Source organism: Brachionichthys hirsutus, chromosome 6 (assembly GCF_040956055.1).
Source record: "Brachionichthys hirsutus isolate HB-005 chromosome 6, CSIRO-AGI_Bhir_v1, whole genome shotgun sequence".
Classification (NCBI taxonomy): Eukaryota; Metazoa; Chordata; class Actinopteri; order Lophiiformes; family Brachionichthyidae; genus Brachionichthys; species Brachionichthys hirsutus.
In genome coordinates, this window is record NC_090902.1 from 10,379,378 (window position 1) to 10,397,359 (window position 17,982).

Consider the following 17,982-nt stretch of genomic DNA (forward strand, 5'->3'; position numbering starts at 1 on the left):
GCCGGGCCGAAACAGCACATGGAAATCTTATCCAGCTGTGGGCAAGACAGCTGAGAACTGTCCACTCGGTCTAATTTTCCATACAAAAAAAATGTACTTCCCTGTTCATCGGTGATCCTCACAGGAAGAGACGAATATCCCACGCAGACCAGTCACCACTATACCACTCAGCTGGGATTTTAAACCTACATTTATCGAATATGTTCCGGCCTACATTGGCTTTTTTTTTCTTTTTTTTTTCCTCTGATATTGTTCTTTGGACAATAGTTATGGGGCACGGTTGCACAAGTTTGTTCTGTCAACTGAGATCTAAAGCCATGGATGAAAATAGGAGATAACAGAAATGTAATGAGACAGGAAGTCTCTTTTACAGGCCATTTTCACAGCGCTACTTTCCACCCAGTGAGGGCTTGAGCAGCTCCTCCTATTTTTAAAGTTTTTTTTATCTCCACCCTTCTGCTGCTGCAGGGTTATGTGTGGCTGAGCGGCCGGCCTACGCCCACGTGGATTCTTCTCTGTGCTTTTTGCTTTATCGTGAGCTTTTCACTGCCCCTGAAAAAGACTCACCGTCTGGCTACGCCTGCCGCCTCGACTCATTCAGGAGGTTTCAGTTCCAACTCAAAATGTGAAAAGTGCCATTAATTTACCATGATATCTTTGCCACCTGTTCTTTACAGGGATTTCTACACCCACCTCACAATACCTCAGGGCCTGGCTGAAGACGCATGCTTTCCGCCACCATTCAAAAGCATATCTTTTTTTTTTTTTTTTTTTTTACCATCCTTGTCTGTTGGATTTAGATTAACGCAACACAGGAAACCACTGACAGTTCCTCAAATGTGCCCTGTTTGCCCTGCAGTGATTGTATTATCAGATTTACAGGATGTTGTTTGAAATGGAACAGCCTGGTGTGGTTGGACTCGTTGGTATTTACCAGTTGCTGAGATTGTGTATATCTGAGAATCCCCCGGGCACATGGGATTGCTGGTTTGGGACCTTCGTACTTGAGCTATGTTACCACATTTGTCTTACATTTTGCCCTTGATGTGGTGAAATGAGAATATTTGTCTTTTCAAAGATGTCCTCTACACTCCTCCTTTGTTTTCTATGCGTCCATTCACAGGCACACATTTAAACTCAACATTCATTGTTCGGGTTCACCAGAAACCCGTTTCTCCTCTGACCCAGCAGAAATAGCTTCCTATCGTTGATGTTGTTGACAGTCCTAATGGAGACCAAATAATGACAGCTGGGCCACAAGCTAATTGCTAAGGCTTTGTCTGGCTGCAGGAATGCCAAGAATAGCAGATAGCAAAATGCTAATTTGTCTTCTTGTTTCTTTGAGAAGTGCCAGTTAAAGTGAGAAATAAAACAATAAAATTCAATATGTTAAAGTATGGATTTTATCTTGAATTTAATATTGTGTCTTTTGTTAGGACATACAAAAACTAGAATAGTAATTGTGTTGTTACTATGATATAAGCGACAGCCTCGATATAACATGACTGCTGCTTAAACTTGATCTACATTATAGTTTCACACAATGGCATTCAGACTATTCACCGTGTTATTGTTTCGAGGCTGAGGGAATATTCACATTCTGAGTTTACACCGTGTTGATTTATATATTGGCCTTTGTTGTTCATTATAAAACCCATTTCCTTCTTACGTCTCCTTCGCAGCGCTTTATCTTTATCTTTTCTGTGGTCCTCACAGGATGTAGTTTGTGATATGACTGGATTCACTTGATCAAATTGTACTTTTTTTTTTGTCTGCAGGCTGCATGTTATCAGGACAGCTTGCCTGTGGTTGTGGTTACGCCACTCGCATTTTATACACGTTTGGGTAGCATGTATCACACACACACACACAAGTCCATATATACAAATGCAGCAAAAGCTGCTTCTTGTATTGAAGCAAAAACACAACCTTCTCCGTCTATCAATCAGTGGCAACATCTTCCGGTCTCCTGCAGAGCGTGCGTGACCCACGTCGCTTCCACCCACACGCTCCCCGACTCAAAGCGCGGCCTGATCTGACGGCGTCAGTCTCAGAGCCCGTCATGTTGGGGTATTTTTAACCGCTGGCCTCGTTTGAACAAAGTGCAACACAAGGCAAAACAACCACCTCTTGATTTAGCTGGCAAATATTAAATGCAACCACGGAGCACAACGCACGTGCATCGGCTTGGCTGAGTCTGAATGACTTCGTTCAGGGTAAATGGACGGCTTTGCAGAGAAGCTCATTCATTTTAGCACTTCAGGTGTAATGAGTTAGAGCCTCGAGCAATCTGAGAGAGTAGACATTCATTTCCTTCACTTTAAATATAGAAACATCTGCATGTTAAAACGCAACACAGCTCTTAAGAATTCTCATCTAAATTAACAAGCCCATGCTTGATTTCTTTTTTCCCACCCTGTAATTTAAAAGCTTGCGGACCTCTTTGATTTCAGTAATTCACTCATCAATCTGTCACTCGAGTCCAGACGAACTTGACGAGGCCTCCTTCCTCTCACCTCTGGGGGTGTGATCTTTAGTAAAGTGGGCGGAAACAGATGTGTGATTAATTTGTTTTTGTGAAATCTTTAAAGTGGTATTTTCAAAACTCTTTGTTACAAGTGTTTCCTAAAAGTCTCATAATAAACAACCAGTTTGCTTCTGCATGCCAGGCGATTATGCGTGGAGCCTTTGCCCCTTGAGTGCTGGTGAGAATCCGGCCCAGAAGTGTTGTGTTTTGCTGCAGTACAGATCTGCAGCTCTTAAACAGTGAGCTGTCTTGCTTTCCCTCTGCAGCCAGCAGCGTGTCTGGATGCATATACCAATAATCAAACAGTCACCTTAGTAATAAGGCTATAATAATTAGTAACAGTAGTGTGGCAGGAAGTAAATGTGCATACTTTGCAAAGGTGACTTACTGGTGTTAGGTCTAATGGAGGCAATTGGTAATTAAAATATGAATAACGATTAGCTGGCTCTTGGTCTGTTGCTATTCATGCTATAGCGCAAGCACGCCATGCTCACGCAGCTGGAGGACACAGAGGTGGGGCTCGGGGGTCAAGAAAAGGGAAAGGGCAAGCCAGGATCCAAGGAACAGCCAAGAGAGAGGACATAATAAGCACTTGCTTGACTTTGCAGGGAAGGAGAGGGGAACCCTGCAGTTTTTTATTTCCTCTCACCCAACGAGGTTCAGTTTGGGTGAAGGAATTTAAAACCCAGGTCTAAATGTTGCCCCCTGGGAAATGCAGTTCAGGCTTTGCTTTATTTCAAGCCATGGACCACGAGGCCCAACAATGAACTGGGTTTTAACAGCTTTAGATTTTGTATTTTTTCAAAACAGGGAATGAGATCGGGGGGGGAAACCTGCTAATTATGCTTTTGTCATTTATGATAATGTCTTTTGATTAAGAGACACCCTCTTAATTTCTCTTTTTCCATGTTTAACTCTACAGGAGCAGCCTTATGTGTACCATGAATGTAAAGTGTAACAGTACAGACCCATCGCTCCACACTCTGTTGCCATTGTGCAGCAAAACGGCACATGAAAAGTGAAGTTTAGAAATGTGAAATAAGGACTTGTCATTTGGGATATTTTTAGACATATTACTGATATCTACGTTTATTTTTATGAGCATCAAAGAAGGTGAGCATTCCAGTTCTTTCTTTTTCCAGTTGGGCGTACGGAAGCACAATTTTATTGTCAACCAGCCCAGTTCTTTAGATTATTATTATTTTTTTAAACATGTATGAATTTTGTCTCTTATTCTTTTCTCCTTAATTTGAAGTCTCATCCGTGCTTATCCTTTTCCTGTTTTTGAGACTTCAGACACTGCTATTATGATGGTGTTCTCTTAGAATCATGGGGGAAACATGAGACATCCACAAGTCTTACCTTCTTGTGAGCAGCTGCTGATCCCATCAGCGATCAAAGGAGCAGGAAAACCGATTTCTTTTTTTTTTTTATCAGCAGATTAACCACAATATCACAGTTAGAACTAATATTTTCACACCAGATCAAGACATTGTTTCAGGACAGCCATGACGTTTGCCGCATTTGAACGTTTCAGTTGAAGATGATGATTTTACAGATTTCTCTGTTAAAGGTCAAGGATTCAGTGACTGATTACGGATCTTTCAGCCACACACAAACCGCGATGGATATCCCCTTAAGCTTGGCAACAAAAGGACTTTCTTTTGCTTGTAGTTTGCAGCAGATTACGAATGCCTATGCCTTCTTTTGGTTTTGACCTGTCTACACGGACGTGTAGCCTTGTAAAAGAAATGTGTATGAAAACTGTGGGACATGGTCTGTTACACTGTATCTTCTGTTAAAATATGCTTCTTTCATATATTAAAGGATTTACGATAACAGCTGTGTCTTTCTTTTTACTCATGGGTAAGTATATCCATGTTCTGTATTTTTTTATGTCAAATATTATGGCACTGCTATGTACTTGTACTCCAATATATTTCAAGATAAAACACGCATTGAAGTTGAAATCTGAAGTTACTATTTATTAGATAAAAGCTTCAATACGAAGCACGGCCAGCTCAGAAACCAGAGTCTCTGAACCAAAATCAATAATATAATGGCATTCGGGCAAGTATCACTTTTAACATATCGATCATGCTCTTGCCTCAGTTATAATGATGTTACTGGAATTTTTACAGATTAAGAAATTCTTAACGTATCAGCTGTGGATGACGTCTTTCAGACGATGACGCACGACTTCAGAGACGTCAAGGTTTAATCTGCAAACATGCAGTGAAAACACGCACACGAGTCATGAAGCGATAACGAAAACAGCCCTGTGATGAACTGGTGACCTGTCCTGCGTGGAGCCTGCCTCGTGTCCTTTGACAGGGATGGGTCCAGCTACTGTGTGCTGGATGGATCAAGCTTGTCGCAGTCTCCGGCCGCAGCAGTAAATGACCAAATGTAAACCTAACCAACTTTAAATCATTTAGTGCAGTACCTGTCGACATAAAGAATGTGTTTCATGGGCACAAATACAGTGACAGCAGATGAGGTTGATCGTTTGTGATTTGGTTAGAACAGGCTGCTATCACAGACATCATCAGTCCAATGAATATGACTGGCCTTGTGCTTTTTTATCTGCACAGGAAGTGTGTACTTTAGCGCAGCGACTATCAACTACCATTCATCTTTCCCGCAGTTAATCAATTCAACCGGACGAGCTTATATGCAGTGCGCTTTGACGTCACTGTTTGATATGCAGCCTAATGTATTCCCTTTATCGGTGAAGATTATAGAAATGTCTCAAGGCTTGCACCCTGCTGCATTGAAGCGGTTGTCTAAACAGTGACCAGGGCTATCTTATTTTGAGGCCCTTGCTCAAGGGCACATTGGCAGTGCCCTGGAGGTAGACTGGCTCCTCTCCAGCCACCAATCCACACTCCGTAATTTTGTTTGGGCCGGGACTTGAACCGGTGGCCCGGCTGTGTCGTGCATACAAAATGCCCAGAATGCATGGGCTTAGAAGACAAAACAATATCCAGATGGTTGCAAGGCCTCACAGTTTACACAAATATAAACAAAACACTAAATCCAGATCAAGCAAGGATATAACACATTTTGTCTTCTGTCCCAGGCTTTCCAAATATAATACACAAAAGCAAAAACGTGTTTTTTAAAAAAAAAAACAGCTAAACATCTCACGACTAGACATTAAGGACACCGCTGGGAAAGCATTATGGACATGTTTGAATAGGATTTCTATGAGATCAGAATAGAGGACAGTATAGAGCTAAATCTTTGATTTGTAATTTACATTATAAGAACATTGTGGAACATTGTAAAAACATGTCACTAACTTACAAATTTGGAACAAAGGAAAGTCAAACTCATTCACTGTAACGACCTAATGTTTTCTATTTACCGGTAATATATGTACAGTATATCAACATCATCATAACACTGTGACATTTAAACACTCTGATTGAGGCTCCAATGAATGCTGAGTTAGGAGGCAGGCTAGCATTGTCTGGAGACGTATTAGTTATCATGATCCGATCACATCAATAGCACAATTATTGGCATTAACTAGTCATCTATTATCTTGCTGTTGTTGTTTTTAAACATTCTCTGAACCTCTTTTTATTTCCAGACTATTATGTGCATCCCCCATCTGTCCATCACTACTCAGTCTTCAACAGACTGAGAAACAACAACGTTTTATTTCTTAGGCCAGGTCTGTCTTCTTTTAATGTCAGCCTTTAGAACTATAAACACTTCTGTTGTTTTCCACTGTCTGATGTTTTTTCCCAGACAGTGGCACAGCCTTGAGCAAAGGCTGTGCCACAAGGCAATGACATCAGCCTTCACTGATAAATTAAAATGGGAATAAATAAAAGCAGTCAGCAGACTTGTAGATCGAGTTTTATTATCACAGTCTCAGATCACATGGCGTCTGGCTTATCTCCTTGGGAAATGATCAGGCCTTTCTTTCCTTCCAATTAGTAGAGGAATTCTAAATCAGTCTTTTGTGTAAGTGGCTGTCAAAATTGTGTCAAGAAATATAAGCATTGATCTCCGTAGCCACTTCGCAGTGCAGGCTAAGTGTTTGTGAATCAGTCTTAATTTTTATGTTTGAAGAAAGGAATCAATCTTTTTTTTGCCATCCTAAATCAATATATTCCAGATTCACGGCTGCAGTCGAGGACTGTTCACATCCAGTCATCCAGGCAGGATCAACAAGGACAATTGTAGAGGAAAAAGGAAGGCAGGCAGGCAGGCAAACCGGCTAACTGTGAACAGACCTGTTTCCAGTGCATAGCAAGAACAGCAGGTAGCTGAAGTCTGTCATATAGAAATGGACTTTAAGTATTCTTGTAGGTCAGGTGGGGCTGATGACATGATTGTGTGCAGGTGATCAGGAAAGGAGGAGGGGAACCACAAAGAACCGCAAAGAACCACAAAGGCTCTACTTTGAACAAGCTGAGGGTTTATTCAAGCTCAGATCAAACTGTAAGAAGATGCTGCTGATCAGGTATGAGCAAAAATATTATTTTACCTCACTCTCCAGTCTTGCATTATTACCCTCGCCGAAGGGGAGGCGAGGGTATTGCAATTGGGTGCGTTTGTCTGACTAGTAACCCTATCGACTTGAAATTTTTACACAAGCAAGGTTCTGTCCGTGGCTCGGTCCTCCCCGAGAATGGCGTTGATCCGGATCTGGATCCAGATTCTAGAATTATTTTTACGTCTGGAATTGTGCCTGTGCTGTAAACTGTCACTTTAAGAGGGAAGGACACGAATGGCATGATGGGAAAAAGAGTCCAGAAGATGGCTTGTAGTACATTCCGGAGCAGCAAGCTAGAGCAGGTTTGGCCCCTCTGATCCGGAAGCCCCGGATCAGAGGGTCGAATAGTCTTTTGGAGGCGAGGGTCTGCAATCTCTGATTGTCTTTTTCTAGTTTAGCATTGCATGGCTGTGTGGTATTTGAGTACTAAAAGGTTGAACAGAAAACAAACATAAACAACAACAAGAAACCTTATCTGAGATGTTTATTGGTGGCCCCCTCCATCCAGCTTGCGTTTGTCAGACGTCAGCAGGAGTCTTATCTCCATGCAGTCTTATCTTCCTCTCAGGAAGATAAGGCTGCATGGATGAAAGCTTTAATCGTATGTTGAATCTGATAGCCATTTTGTTGTTTTGATATCTCATAAAAATTGATGCCAAGGTGTTGCAAGAAAGTGTGTAATGGAGGATATTTTAATCAATATTCTCTTCGACACCCTTTATAAGCCCGGACAAACTTTTGTTTATTTGAGACTCTGTTATGGACATTTTTTTAAAAGTCACCTATTTCCTAAAACAAATGATTTAATTTATTATACAGTATATCTACATTAGTTATTATTAGACAATAACTTAATCTCCCTCTCATAACATTCAGTGAAGCGGTCTGCGTGCGTGAACACACAATTGCTTGTGAGACATAACTCATTTCGCAGTGGTTACATGCTGTATCATCACTATATCAATCCCGATCAAGGAGACAGATAAAGTGTGGAAGTGATTATGTGGAGGTGCCTCAGGGCTGTGCACGGGCACCTGATCAATATTCAATCTCAGTTATTTCCCCTTACATTATCATTTCCACGCAGGCCTGCTCGATGACTGAAAGGCCCGACGCTGCTCATTCAGACCGAGAATCACTTCATCGGAGAAACTAAATAGATTCCGAGCTGTCAATAAAAGTATGTCAGTGAATGTTTACATAGCGGGTGGAAACTCTCTTTTGAAGCAGTAGGATAAATCAAGCAGGAATCTTGTGCCAGTGTGTGTTTATGTGGGTAGATGTTTGATATATTACTCAGCTCTTCCCACTTTTTTACAGAAGTTTCTACATGGAAGATTGTATAATTGCACAATTTTTAACCTTTACACATGTTCTGACTTCTTTCTGTTGACAAAATCTATAAAGAAGGCTGTGTCTTCATGTAGTCCCGGATAGTAGGATGCTATTGGAAAAGCAATTTTTTTAGGTTGGAAAAGCATTTGATCTGACATTATCTGACATATAGTGATGGAAGCATATGAGAAGAATGTTCACAATCTAAAGCAGGTGACTTGCAGATGATCAGTCTTTCTCTTCTTACATGCTGTGCATGATTTGTGTACCAGTAATTAACAGCCAAGCCAAACAAGCACTCTATTCTGTTTCTTTCTATTTAGCCTAAAGAGCAGCAACAAGTGTTGACTCTTTCTGTCATCAGTCACAAGGCATCAAGCTCAATGAACCCTTCTTGGGAGCATGAGAGGAGAAAACAAACTGAAACATCACAAGACCATGTTTTGAATGCTCTAAAAGAGCGCTGGATTGTTGGCTTTTAAGTTTAAGTTTGTAAAGCGCTAGTGGAAGAACTATGAGAGTATGCTCTGACAAACGGTGATAAGACTGTAGTAGACGCAAAAATGAGATTTAATTCCAATCACGTAAACTCATGCAATAACATGATAACATGAGGATGATGTTTCTGGCACGAGGAAAGTATTCATGTTTACATTTCTATAACATGGATGCAAGTAAATGCTTCGCAAGTTTCAGTTATCTGGTGTCATACAATAGAATTGGATGTTTGCATGCAAATCAACGTGCTGTGTTCAAGGAATTAAGTCTTAAAGCTTCCGAGTGCCCTTATATCCGGCCGTTTTTCAATAGACAGCCTCACACTACGTTCACACTGCAGGCCTTAATGCTCACTTCGGATTTTTTTACGAGTTTGTTCACATTTCCTCGTATGTGATCTCCTGTGTGAACTGATTAGCTGGTGTTTTATTCTTGATTCTGCCTAGTCTCTGGACTCTGCCTGCTGCCTGCTCCTTGTCGGATTTGTTTGCCTGTTTGGACTGATTAGCGGCTGATTGAATTCTGCTTTTGAATTAAATTCAGATTTTGATTTGCGTCTGTCAGTTTTGTCTGAAGTGTGACTGACACAGAGCTGGAATGTGTGAACATGTGCTGATTGCCACTGTGACTGTGAAGGCATGGAGGAAAGGGTGACGTAATGCACATTGGATTTTGAAGTAAACACAAATGCTAGCTTTAAGAACTATAACGCTGGGTCCTTGTATATAAGCAACCAGTTAGCTTAGCTTCGTTTGAGGAGAATCAAAATAGGAAAATGTCTTTGTCAGAAGTTTAATAAAGCCATTTAGATTAACACACAATATATATATATATTTGTTATATTCCTATTGAAAAAGGATCAATTTTTGTTATTTATATATAAATGTTCTTTGCTTTCCTCCAAGAACAACTTGCACATTAGCATTACTAGTAATTTGCCATGACACTTTCCTGTAATCTGAAAAGAAGCGATTGCCAACGTTAGGTGCTGTTTCACGGAAAGGAAAATGGCAAAGTCACAGTTTCTGTGACCATGTTAATTTTGTTTAACTGTGTACATAACTCTAAAATCTAATTCCACAGTATCCGTAATTCCCAAAGCGTTTTGTGATCATGATGGAGGGAAAATAATGTGACATTTGCAAAACCAAAAAGCATCAACTGAAGAGAAAATCCAATGTAGCGCATTATATCGCCTGTAGCCCTGTGATACGCTGGCAACTGCCGGAACCGGCATAGCCTTCAGTGGAAATCCGTGACCCGGATCCAGATAAGGGACTGAAGAAATAAGTTTAATGATTGTCTTGTCTTCAAGAAAATGAATGAAAATCCCATGTAGTCTGAATGGCAGCCATGATCGAGGCCGAGGTCTCATCCCCACATTACATACTGAAGTATGTTTCTTTCTGATATTGTTTGTGCTTCTGGAGCTGTCGCTGCTGTTTTTCTTCTAATCATCAGTTTCTTCTTTGATCCCGGGTCGCAGGTTACGCTGCCACCTATCCCAGCTGGCAATGCGTGGAAGTCAAAACACCAGCAGGGCCACATAGACAAATATTCAAACTAACGTTCACACCTACAGACAATTTAGAGTGATTAATTCACTTAAATTGTATGTTTTTGGTGGTGGGAGGAGTCAGGGATCCCGCAGGAAGCCCACATAGAAACGGGTAGATCGTGCCTTACTGTGAGGCAACAGTGTTACCCAATAAACATCTTGTTATTTTGCTGCTACCTGTACTTCATTTAGCATCATTATTCTAGAAAGATCCTTTGTGTTTAATGTGGTCAAAGGCAGTAAGGGATATACTGTATCTTAAAATATTACCACTGAACCAACATTTAAAAGCTTGACTCTAATCTATGTGTTTCAGTTTGTTGAAATAGGGAATAAGATAGCAAGTAAATTAAATAAAAAGAAAAAGTGGTTTGCTTGTGGGGGTTTGCAATATGCAACGAGCAACTCTAGGCTCTATTGCTTATGATTCCGAAAATATTTGCCATGTCCATCTATTGAAACTGGTTGGGTTGACTGTTTGCTAAACAAATTGCGTCTCGTTTCAGCCTTCATTTTTGATTCGTGTCGTCGCCATTGAGCAGGGAAGGAGGGATTTTGCTTTCTCCGTGAACTCTGGGAAGCATCCATGTGGGCTCTGACCTGTGCACTGGCATGCCTGGGTGTGTTTGACTGGGTTGGACTGAAGTGTGAACATGCAAACATCCACAGCATTTAATTGTCACTTTTGTCTCCACTGCACATCTAATTTAATTACTAATGGTGGGGTGTAAAGTTTAAATTAAAGATCAAATTAAAAGATAGCTACTGAAATGGACATAAATGTGACACCATACAAATTGATCATAAAGCTTTCTTTAAATAAACTGTACCACCAAAAGCCAGGGTACTCGGGACAGATCCATACTTTCTGTAAATATGCAGTAATAAATCATGCTTACAATTCTTACTTTGTTTTAGTGTTAATATGCAGTCCAAATCACAGGACGCAGAAAGGATGACATGTTTTAATGTTGAACTTTGTGTTTGACGAAACGTCTGCGGAATCCTTCCAGATTCTCTTCTACTCTGCAGATGTGACTGAAACCTCCAAGTCTGGGTCCTGCAGGATTCTGACTATTAAGACTCGGAAAAGAGTGAATCTTACACAAAACTGAGACTCGGCCCCTTGTAAATCTATTTTTTGATATATCTAAATGTCTTCAATTCTCCCATCAACCTCGCATGAACACTTTATATTCAAAGTGTATAGGTAGTTGAGGCTTGTGCCACAGTAATAATGGTGTGATTGACTCATTCTTGACATTACCAGATGCTCCTCCAGCAAACTCAATGCTTCCTTTGTCCCTTGTTTTTATTAGAACTCCAGACTAAAGGCAATGTGCCATTAAAGGCAAGACAGCACAAATAATTATCTTGAACTCCCAGATCCCCTCGACCTCTGGGCATAATTACTTATTATTCTCGGTTTATTTACAATGGAGGAGAACATTATATTTATATGATCAAACCAGGATTTGGAATAAACAAGACAATATTTTTTTGACTCATAGTTGTTGATGGGTTGACTGTGAATAGATGAAGCAACAACAACAACAGCACTAGATATAGTGCTGCATGGTCCAAAGGATAATCATTACAGGTGGCTCTCACTTAAAGGAGGAGTTATAATTGTTAAATGGAGTGCTTCTGCATAGAATAGGGCAGAAATAGTAATAGAGTACAGGGAAAGAGGTTTCTCTATTGTACTCTATTACTATTTCTGCCCTATTCTATACAGGGAAACCTCTTTCCCTGTCTAAAAACATTAAAATCAACGCTAATAACAATGGAAACAAGTTTTTAATTGCAATATAGATACACACACACACACAAATGATATAATAAATGATATACAGTATTATACTATAAAATGTTGTGAGACAGACGATGGCGCTAATGGCAGTGAGCAGTGCGAGGAGGAAGAGGAGGAGGGGGCGGGTACGTAGACACTTTATGCAGTAATCGTACCTTTACACCTACACTTACACTTGGACATAGTAGCTGTGCCTCTGGAAGGCTTTGTGTTCTTGATAGCATCCTCCTGTTTGAGGATTGTACATATCGCGGACACCTCGGTCACGTTGATCGATAATTTCATGCTTCATCTCCATCATCGTCATCATGTGGTTTTTCTTGTCACCGTCATCCTTACCACTCGCTTTCTTTGGACCCAACTTTATGCTCGTCTCTCAAAGCAAAACATTGGTCACGTCTCAGAACGCTCGTATGTCGAGGTATTTAATTAATGATAATGTCAAATTACAAATATATATCAGTCCATTTGAATGAATCCATAAATGTCCAAGTTCTACCCTGCCAGTGGCATGGATTAAACAAAAAACGCATTTGAATTGTGGCGATTACACACAGATGGAAAGCACAGGTTAAAGCATCACATAAAACATCTAAGTTCCATCATCGTTTAGAATGTGCATTTGGTGCTCTTTGGCTTGTCTCTCACAGACAACATCAGGCTCATCCCTTGAAACAGTATTCAGCAGGCACTGATTGGGTTCCGTTTTCCATGGCTGTGATGTTCATAATTTACATACTTCAGCAGCTGTTTCATTTCTTTTTTACCGATTTGCGGAAAATCGAAATTCAAACATGACTATGCAAGAAGTTCCACTGTTGCAGTCTGAAACCCAACGGCACTGTTTTGCTCTTGCGTTGGTCCAAATCAGCTGTGGCCTGATCATCCCCTTGATCGTCATCCGAGTCTAGAAAGAAGGCTTCTGGTCGATCAGGAATTGGTCGTTCTTCCCCGTGAGGTACAGGACGCATCGCTGAAGGCATATTTGGATAATACATGGTCCACTTTTTCTTCCAGAATGGAAAAGTGGACCGATTGAGTTGAATTCAACTACTTTCATTTTGGAAGCATTTCGCTTGTTGACCATTATTATCACAATTCAGTTCAATTCAAGTCACTTTGTGCTGATGAGGATAGCCCATAAGGTGAAAACAAGCATACGCACATGAAAATCTGCCTAAGTTTACAAATGCATAGAGTCCAACCTGGTTTAGTGACCACCTCTATAAGGCAACCACTTACTCATAATGGCCATAAGTTTCACACTCCCATTTTACTTTAATTTTCCTGTTACAGATGCCAACCCACCAATGCAACATGTTTTAAGATTATCAATCAACATTAAAGTCCTGTCACAGCGCAACAAGGAGATATTGTCCAATTTAGTCTATTTTTTTATTTGCTTGAGTTCAAGCGAGCATAACCATTTAAGTACAGTCCAACAACCTGGAAACTGTTATGTCTCTGTTTTATTGTGACTTGGAATGCGGTATTGATGACCATATGTCCAATGTGGCCATTTTGCTTAATTCTCTTGACAGGGTTTGACTGTAACCAGTGAGGGAATGGATAAGATACTTTCCTATAAGTTCAGTAGCAATAATGTCTCTGATTAGATGACAGTGCAACAGTGGTTTGGATCATTGATGCCACTGGAACCATCCATTTTGACTTTGGGCGTGTTCTTGTTGTGACATTTGTTTCCAAAGCAAAGACGCTCGCGGTAATTCTGGGCAAAGATGAGCAGCATGAGCGGGTTGATGCAACTGTGAGAGTAGCAGAGACAGATGCTAATGTTGTAGGCATAGACAAAAGGAATAGTGGGGCTGTTGTTGGTCAGGTTGATCACCTGAATGACATGGTAGGGCGACCAGCAGATCAGGAACAGGACAATGACTATAAGGACCATCTTGGTGGCTTTTTTAGCCCGAACTGACTGCTTACGTTTGACACGGCGGATGGAACGGAAGACGTGATAGAGGGCGAGTGAGTAGAAGGTGCTAATGATGATTAAAGGGATGATGTAGCCCAGGACAGTCTGGTAGAGGGTGTACCAATACATGTCCTGAGGTCCACTTAGGTCCATGATGCAAACCTCCAAATTCTGTTTGTGCACAACCTTGGCGTACAACATGACCGGGATGCTTAGGAGGAAGCTGCCCAGCCACACCAGCATGTTGATCATGACGGTAAACCGGATTGTCCTCTTCTCTGAGGTGGGGTGGACAATAGCGACGTACCTAGACGAAAGACAGCAAAGAAAGACGCCATCTCTGTCAAATTGGAATGACCATCTCTAAATGGAGGGTGGGGTTCTAAACCACCACATCCATGCAGTCTGAGCATCTGCCCCCACATAGTCACGGCCGTTTACACTTTGAGTGAAGTGAAAATGAGAAATACAGTAATGGCGCACGATAAACGGAACTAATTATGTCTTCAGTGACGGTAAAGACCTAAAATAGTGTATTTGAATCGACTGTTGGTGCGACGTTGACATCAATGTTAGTGACCTCAGAAGAGTACAAACATGTGTGCTCCCCTCCAGCCAGTTGGAACAGAAGAAGCCTTTCATATGAGAGGTAAAACATTGTGAGACCCTAAATATCAATCAATCAGATTCGGATTCAAACCTTCAAAGTCATGCCCAGTGGGATTATGCAGGGGGAGAGGCTGTTACAATACCAGCAGTCTTGTAATTGTCTCCAGGACATCCCTATAAACTGCATTTGTTTTGGACCATTAATAATTAATTTAGCATTCAAATCCAGCATCCTCCCATAAACTGAAAATTTATTTTTAGTGAAAACTGAATCGTTAAATGCAAAACAGTACAAGCGAGTACCGTTTCTGGTCTCCTCTGTTCCTTTACATCAGCCGTTGCACATTTGTTTGACGAATAACGTGCATTTCGGAACTTTAGTACACTAAATGATTTATGGCTTGGAGTTGTAGAATATGGCTGTATTAGTCATAGTTCAAAAAGAGAAAAAATATCTGATACAATTATAGGTATCAAAGGCTTACAGCAATAATATCTGTAGTTGGTGTAAACCATGGTGTAGTGTAAGCACGAGACCAAAGAGATTCTGGTCAGAAAGGATCTTTAATATCATCCACAATGAAACAATTACTTCCTGGTGTTTTTTTTTAATTTGGCATCCGACTTCTAATTATGAGAGAAAATCCAGATTTAAGTTGTCAATGATGGAACATAGACGTTCTTCTCAGGTGTAATTGAAATATATTATACATTAGCCACTCTATTTTGACCACAGATCAACAGTAACAATCCAAAGAAGCATGTTGTTCATTATTTGGGACGAAGGGCTGAGTTGAATCGAAACATTCAAACGGCAAATAAGATATTCATCTAAAAACATGAAATATTTTGAACACTAAAATGTTCTCTTTTTGCACTTTTTTTTTTTTTTTTTTTTTACCTGTAGCACAGATTTCTGTCTTGTAACATTTGTTTTAATTCAACTACCAGCTTTCAAGGATCTGCATTGAAGAACTCTCTGATCTATGTTTTCCAATATTTTCTGAATTGAAGTTGCAGAAAAATATCAATGTGATATCCAAAAACCTCTACAAAAGAAATAAACAACAAACAGTGTACTAGTAATTATTACGTCCCAGTGAATAATAACACAACTATCTGCTATAGTTGCACTGAATGCATATTAAATAATAATGGAATTGATAATCCAATTAAAAGTACTGAAAACAGATTACATTGTAACTGAGAAGAGTCCAGATTATATAAAAGTTGATTTTCCACATTCACAACTTGGCACGACTAATGCATTATTATTATTATGATGAAAATGATATATAATTAAATGATAATGACTCGATTGATTGTTTTTTTTACTTACCGATCAATGCCCAACACAGTCACGGTTCCCACCGTGGTAAACTGGTTGCTGACGTCCACCACCACGACCGCTTTGCACATGAAGTTCCCAAAGATCCAGCGCCTGTCCCGGACCAGCTGGTGAATGTTGAACGGCATCACCAGCAGGAACAGCATGTCGGCGACCGCCAGGTTCAGCACGTAGATGTCCGACACCATTTTCTTCTTGCACACCTTCACCGCGTAAATGACCAGTGCGTTGGCGATAACGCCGACTGCGCACAGCACGCCGTAAATCAAAGGGAATATGTGCGTGAAAGTGGTGACGTGCGCGTCGCTGTAAGGCGATGGCGTGGAGGGGAAACAAGACTGGCCAGTCAAGTTCTCACTTTGGTTGTTTCTGCAAAATATGTCCGTGTCATTCATGGTCAGACCGTCTTTGGTTATCGCTTCAACGTGGTTGTTAATGAACGCACGCGCGCGCGCACCGGGACCTCTCCGTGGTTTCCAGTCTCCAAACTTGGGCATCAAACAGTCTCCCGCAGCGCGTCCGATGTGCTACACGAAGTGCGCGACTGTGCGCGTCTCGGGGGACTCTCCAGTTCCCTCCCTTCAAAGACCATTCGCTGTGCGGTGAAATGAAATGATGAACATTCAATAACGCCGCCCAGAATATTTTGGCAGATTTGTGTTCCGCTTAATATTGTAGCTCAATAACTCGTTTGCCAGTTATTGGGGTTTCAGTTTACAGAGAACCAAGTGTCTTGGTGACTTTACTAAAGGGAATGTTATGCACATACTGGAGCGTGAAAGAATTCCCTTTGAAAGATGAAGCAAAACGATGAAAAAACGACTTTTTATTATCTCTTTTAAAGGTTGTAAGATACGTTAACTACTGATAACATGCAATTCTTATTTCAATACCACTTTTAACTAGTTTGTTATTTATTATGTGTGTGTGTGTGTGTCTAACACGTGAAAACGCAATAAAACAAATCATTAAAGGCTTGAGTCAAAGGAAGGATAAAGCAGTAACAGTGTCTTTTATCAGAGAACAAATCTGTACAATAGAGCCAGTTGCTTTATATAAAATGGAACATCTTCCTTTTTGGTTCCAGTGAAAGTGCTTATTACCAAAGGGCGTTTGAAGAGTGTTTTTTCTCTCTCAAACTGGTGATTAGTTGCACTCTAAGACAATGAATCGAGGTAATCTCTGGCAATTATGTTGTTGTTGTTGTTGTTTTTTAAGCAATATGGGCCTGAAAGCAGCTGCATAACCTTTATAACAGAATTGTGACTTTCCAAGGAACTATATATCAACGTTAAAGAATATAATCAAGACTTTGAAACTGCTCAGCAGAGACGGCTCAGCCAGGATCTGATCATCGCTCTGCTAAAATGTGCAGTCCATGTGCTTATGCTCCTGTTCTTTCCTATATCTAACTCTTTTCATTAACCTCCTGTTATTTTCACATGATTATTAATACGTACATGAAATATCTACAGCTCCAAAGGTAACGGTATTAATTTATATTCCTATTCAAAGTCCAGTTGGTTTTCAATCAGTCCTCTCTAACTAAGGAACACTGATTAAAATCGATGGATTCCTGTTGCTACAGGAGTAATCAGAATTACTTGAGGGTTGTGTAGCAGAATCTGAGTGTTATTCTGAACAATACTTAGATTACCAAGCTATATGGCAAAACTGGCAGAAGGATTATAAACATGCAGAAGAGTAGGCAGAAAAGAAATCAAAAATCACATTTAATTAAACATGCAGAACACCCCCCCTGCTCTCCCTTCTTATCGGGGCTTGTTGACTCCTGGGACTCCGGAGGCAGCTGACGGGTACCAGCAGGCCAAGCGTAGATCTCTCAGC

General features: G+C 40.6%; 1 protein-coding gene across 1 annotated transcript; it reads right to left on the reverse strand.

Moving 5' to 3' along the window:
- Positions 1-13,856: 13,856 nt before the first annotated feature.
- Positions 13,857-16,529, reverse strand: mchr2b (melanin concentrating hormone receptor 2b). The gene is made up of 2 exons (XM_068740635.1): positions 16,126-16,529; positions 13,857-14,484 (listed from the first exon to the last, which is right to left on the reverse strand). The coding sequence occupies exons 1-2, from the start codon at positions 16,527-16,529 to the stop codon at positions 13,857-13,859; spliced, it is 1,032 nt and encodes a 343-aa protein (XP_068596736.1).
- Positions 16,530-17,982: the final 1,453 nt, after the last annotated feature.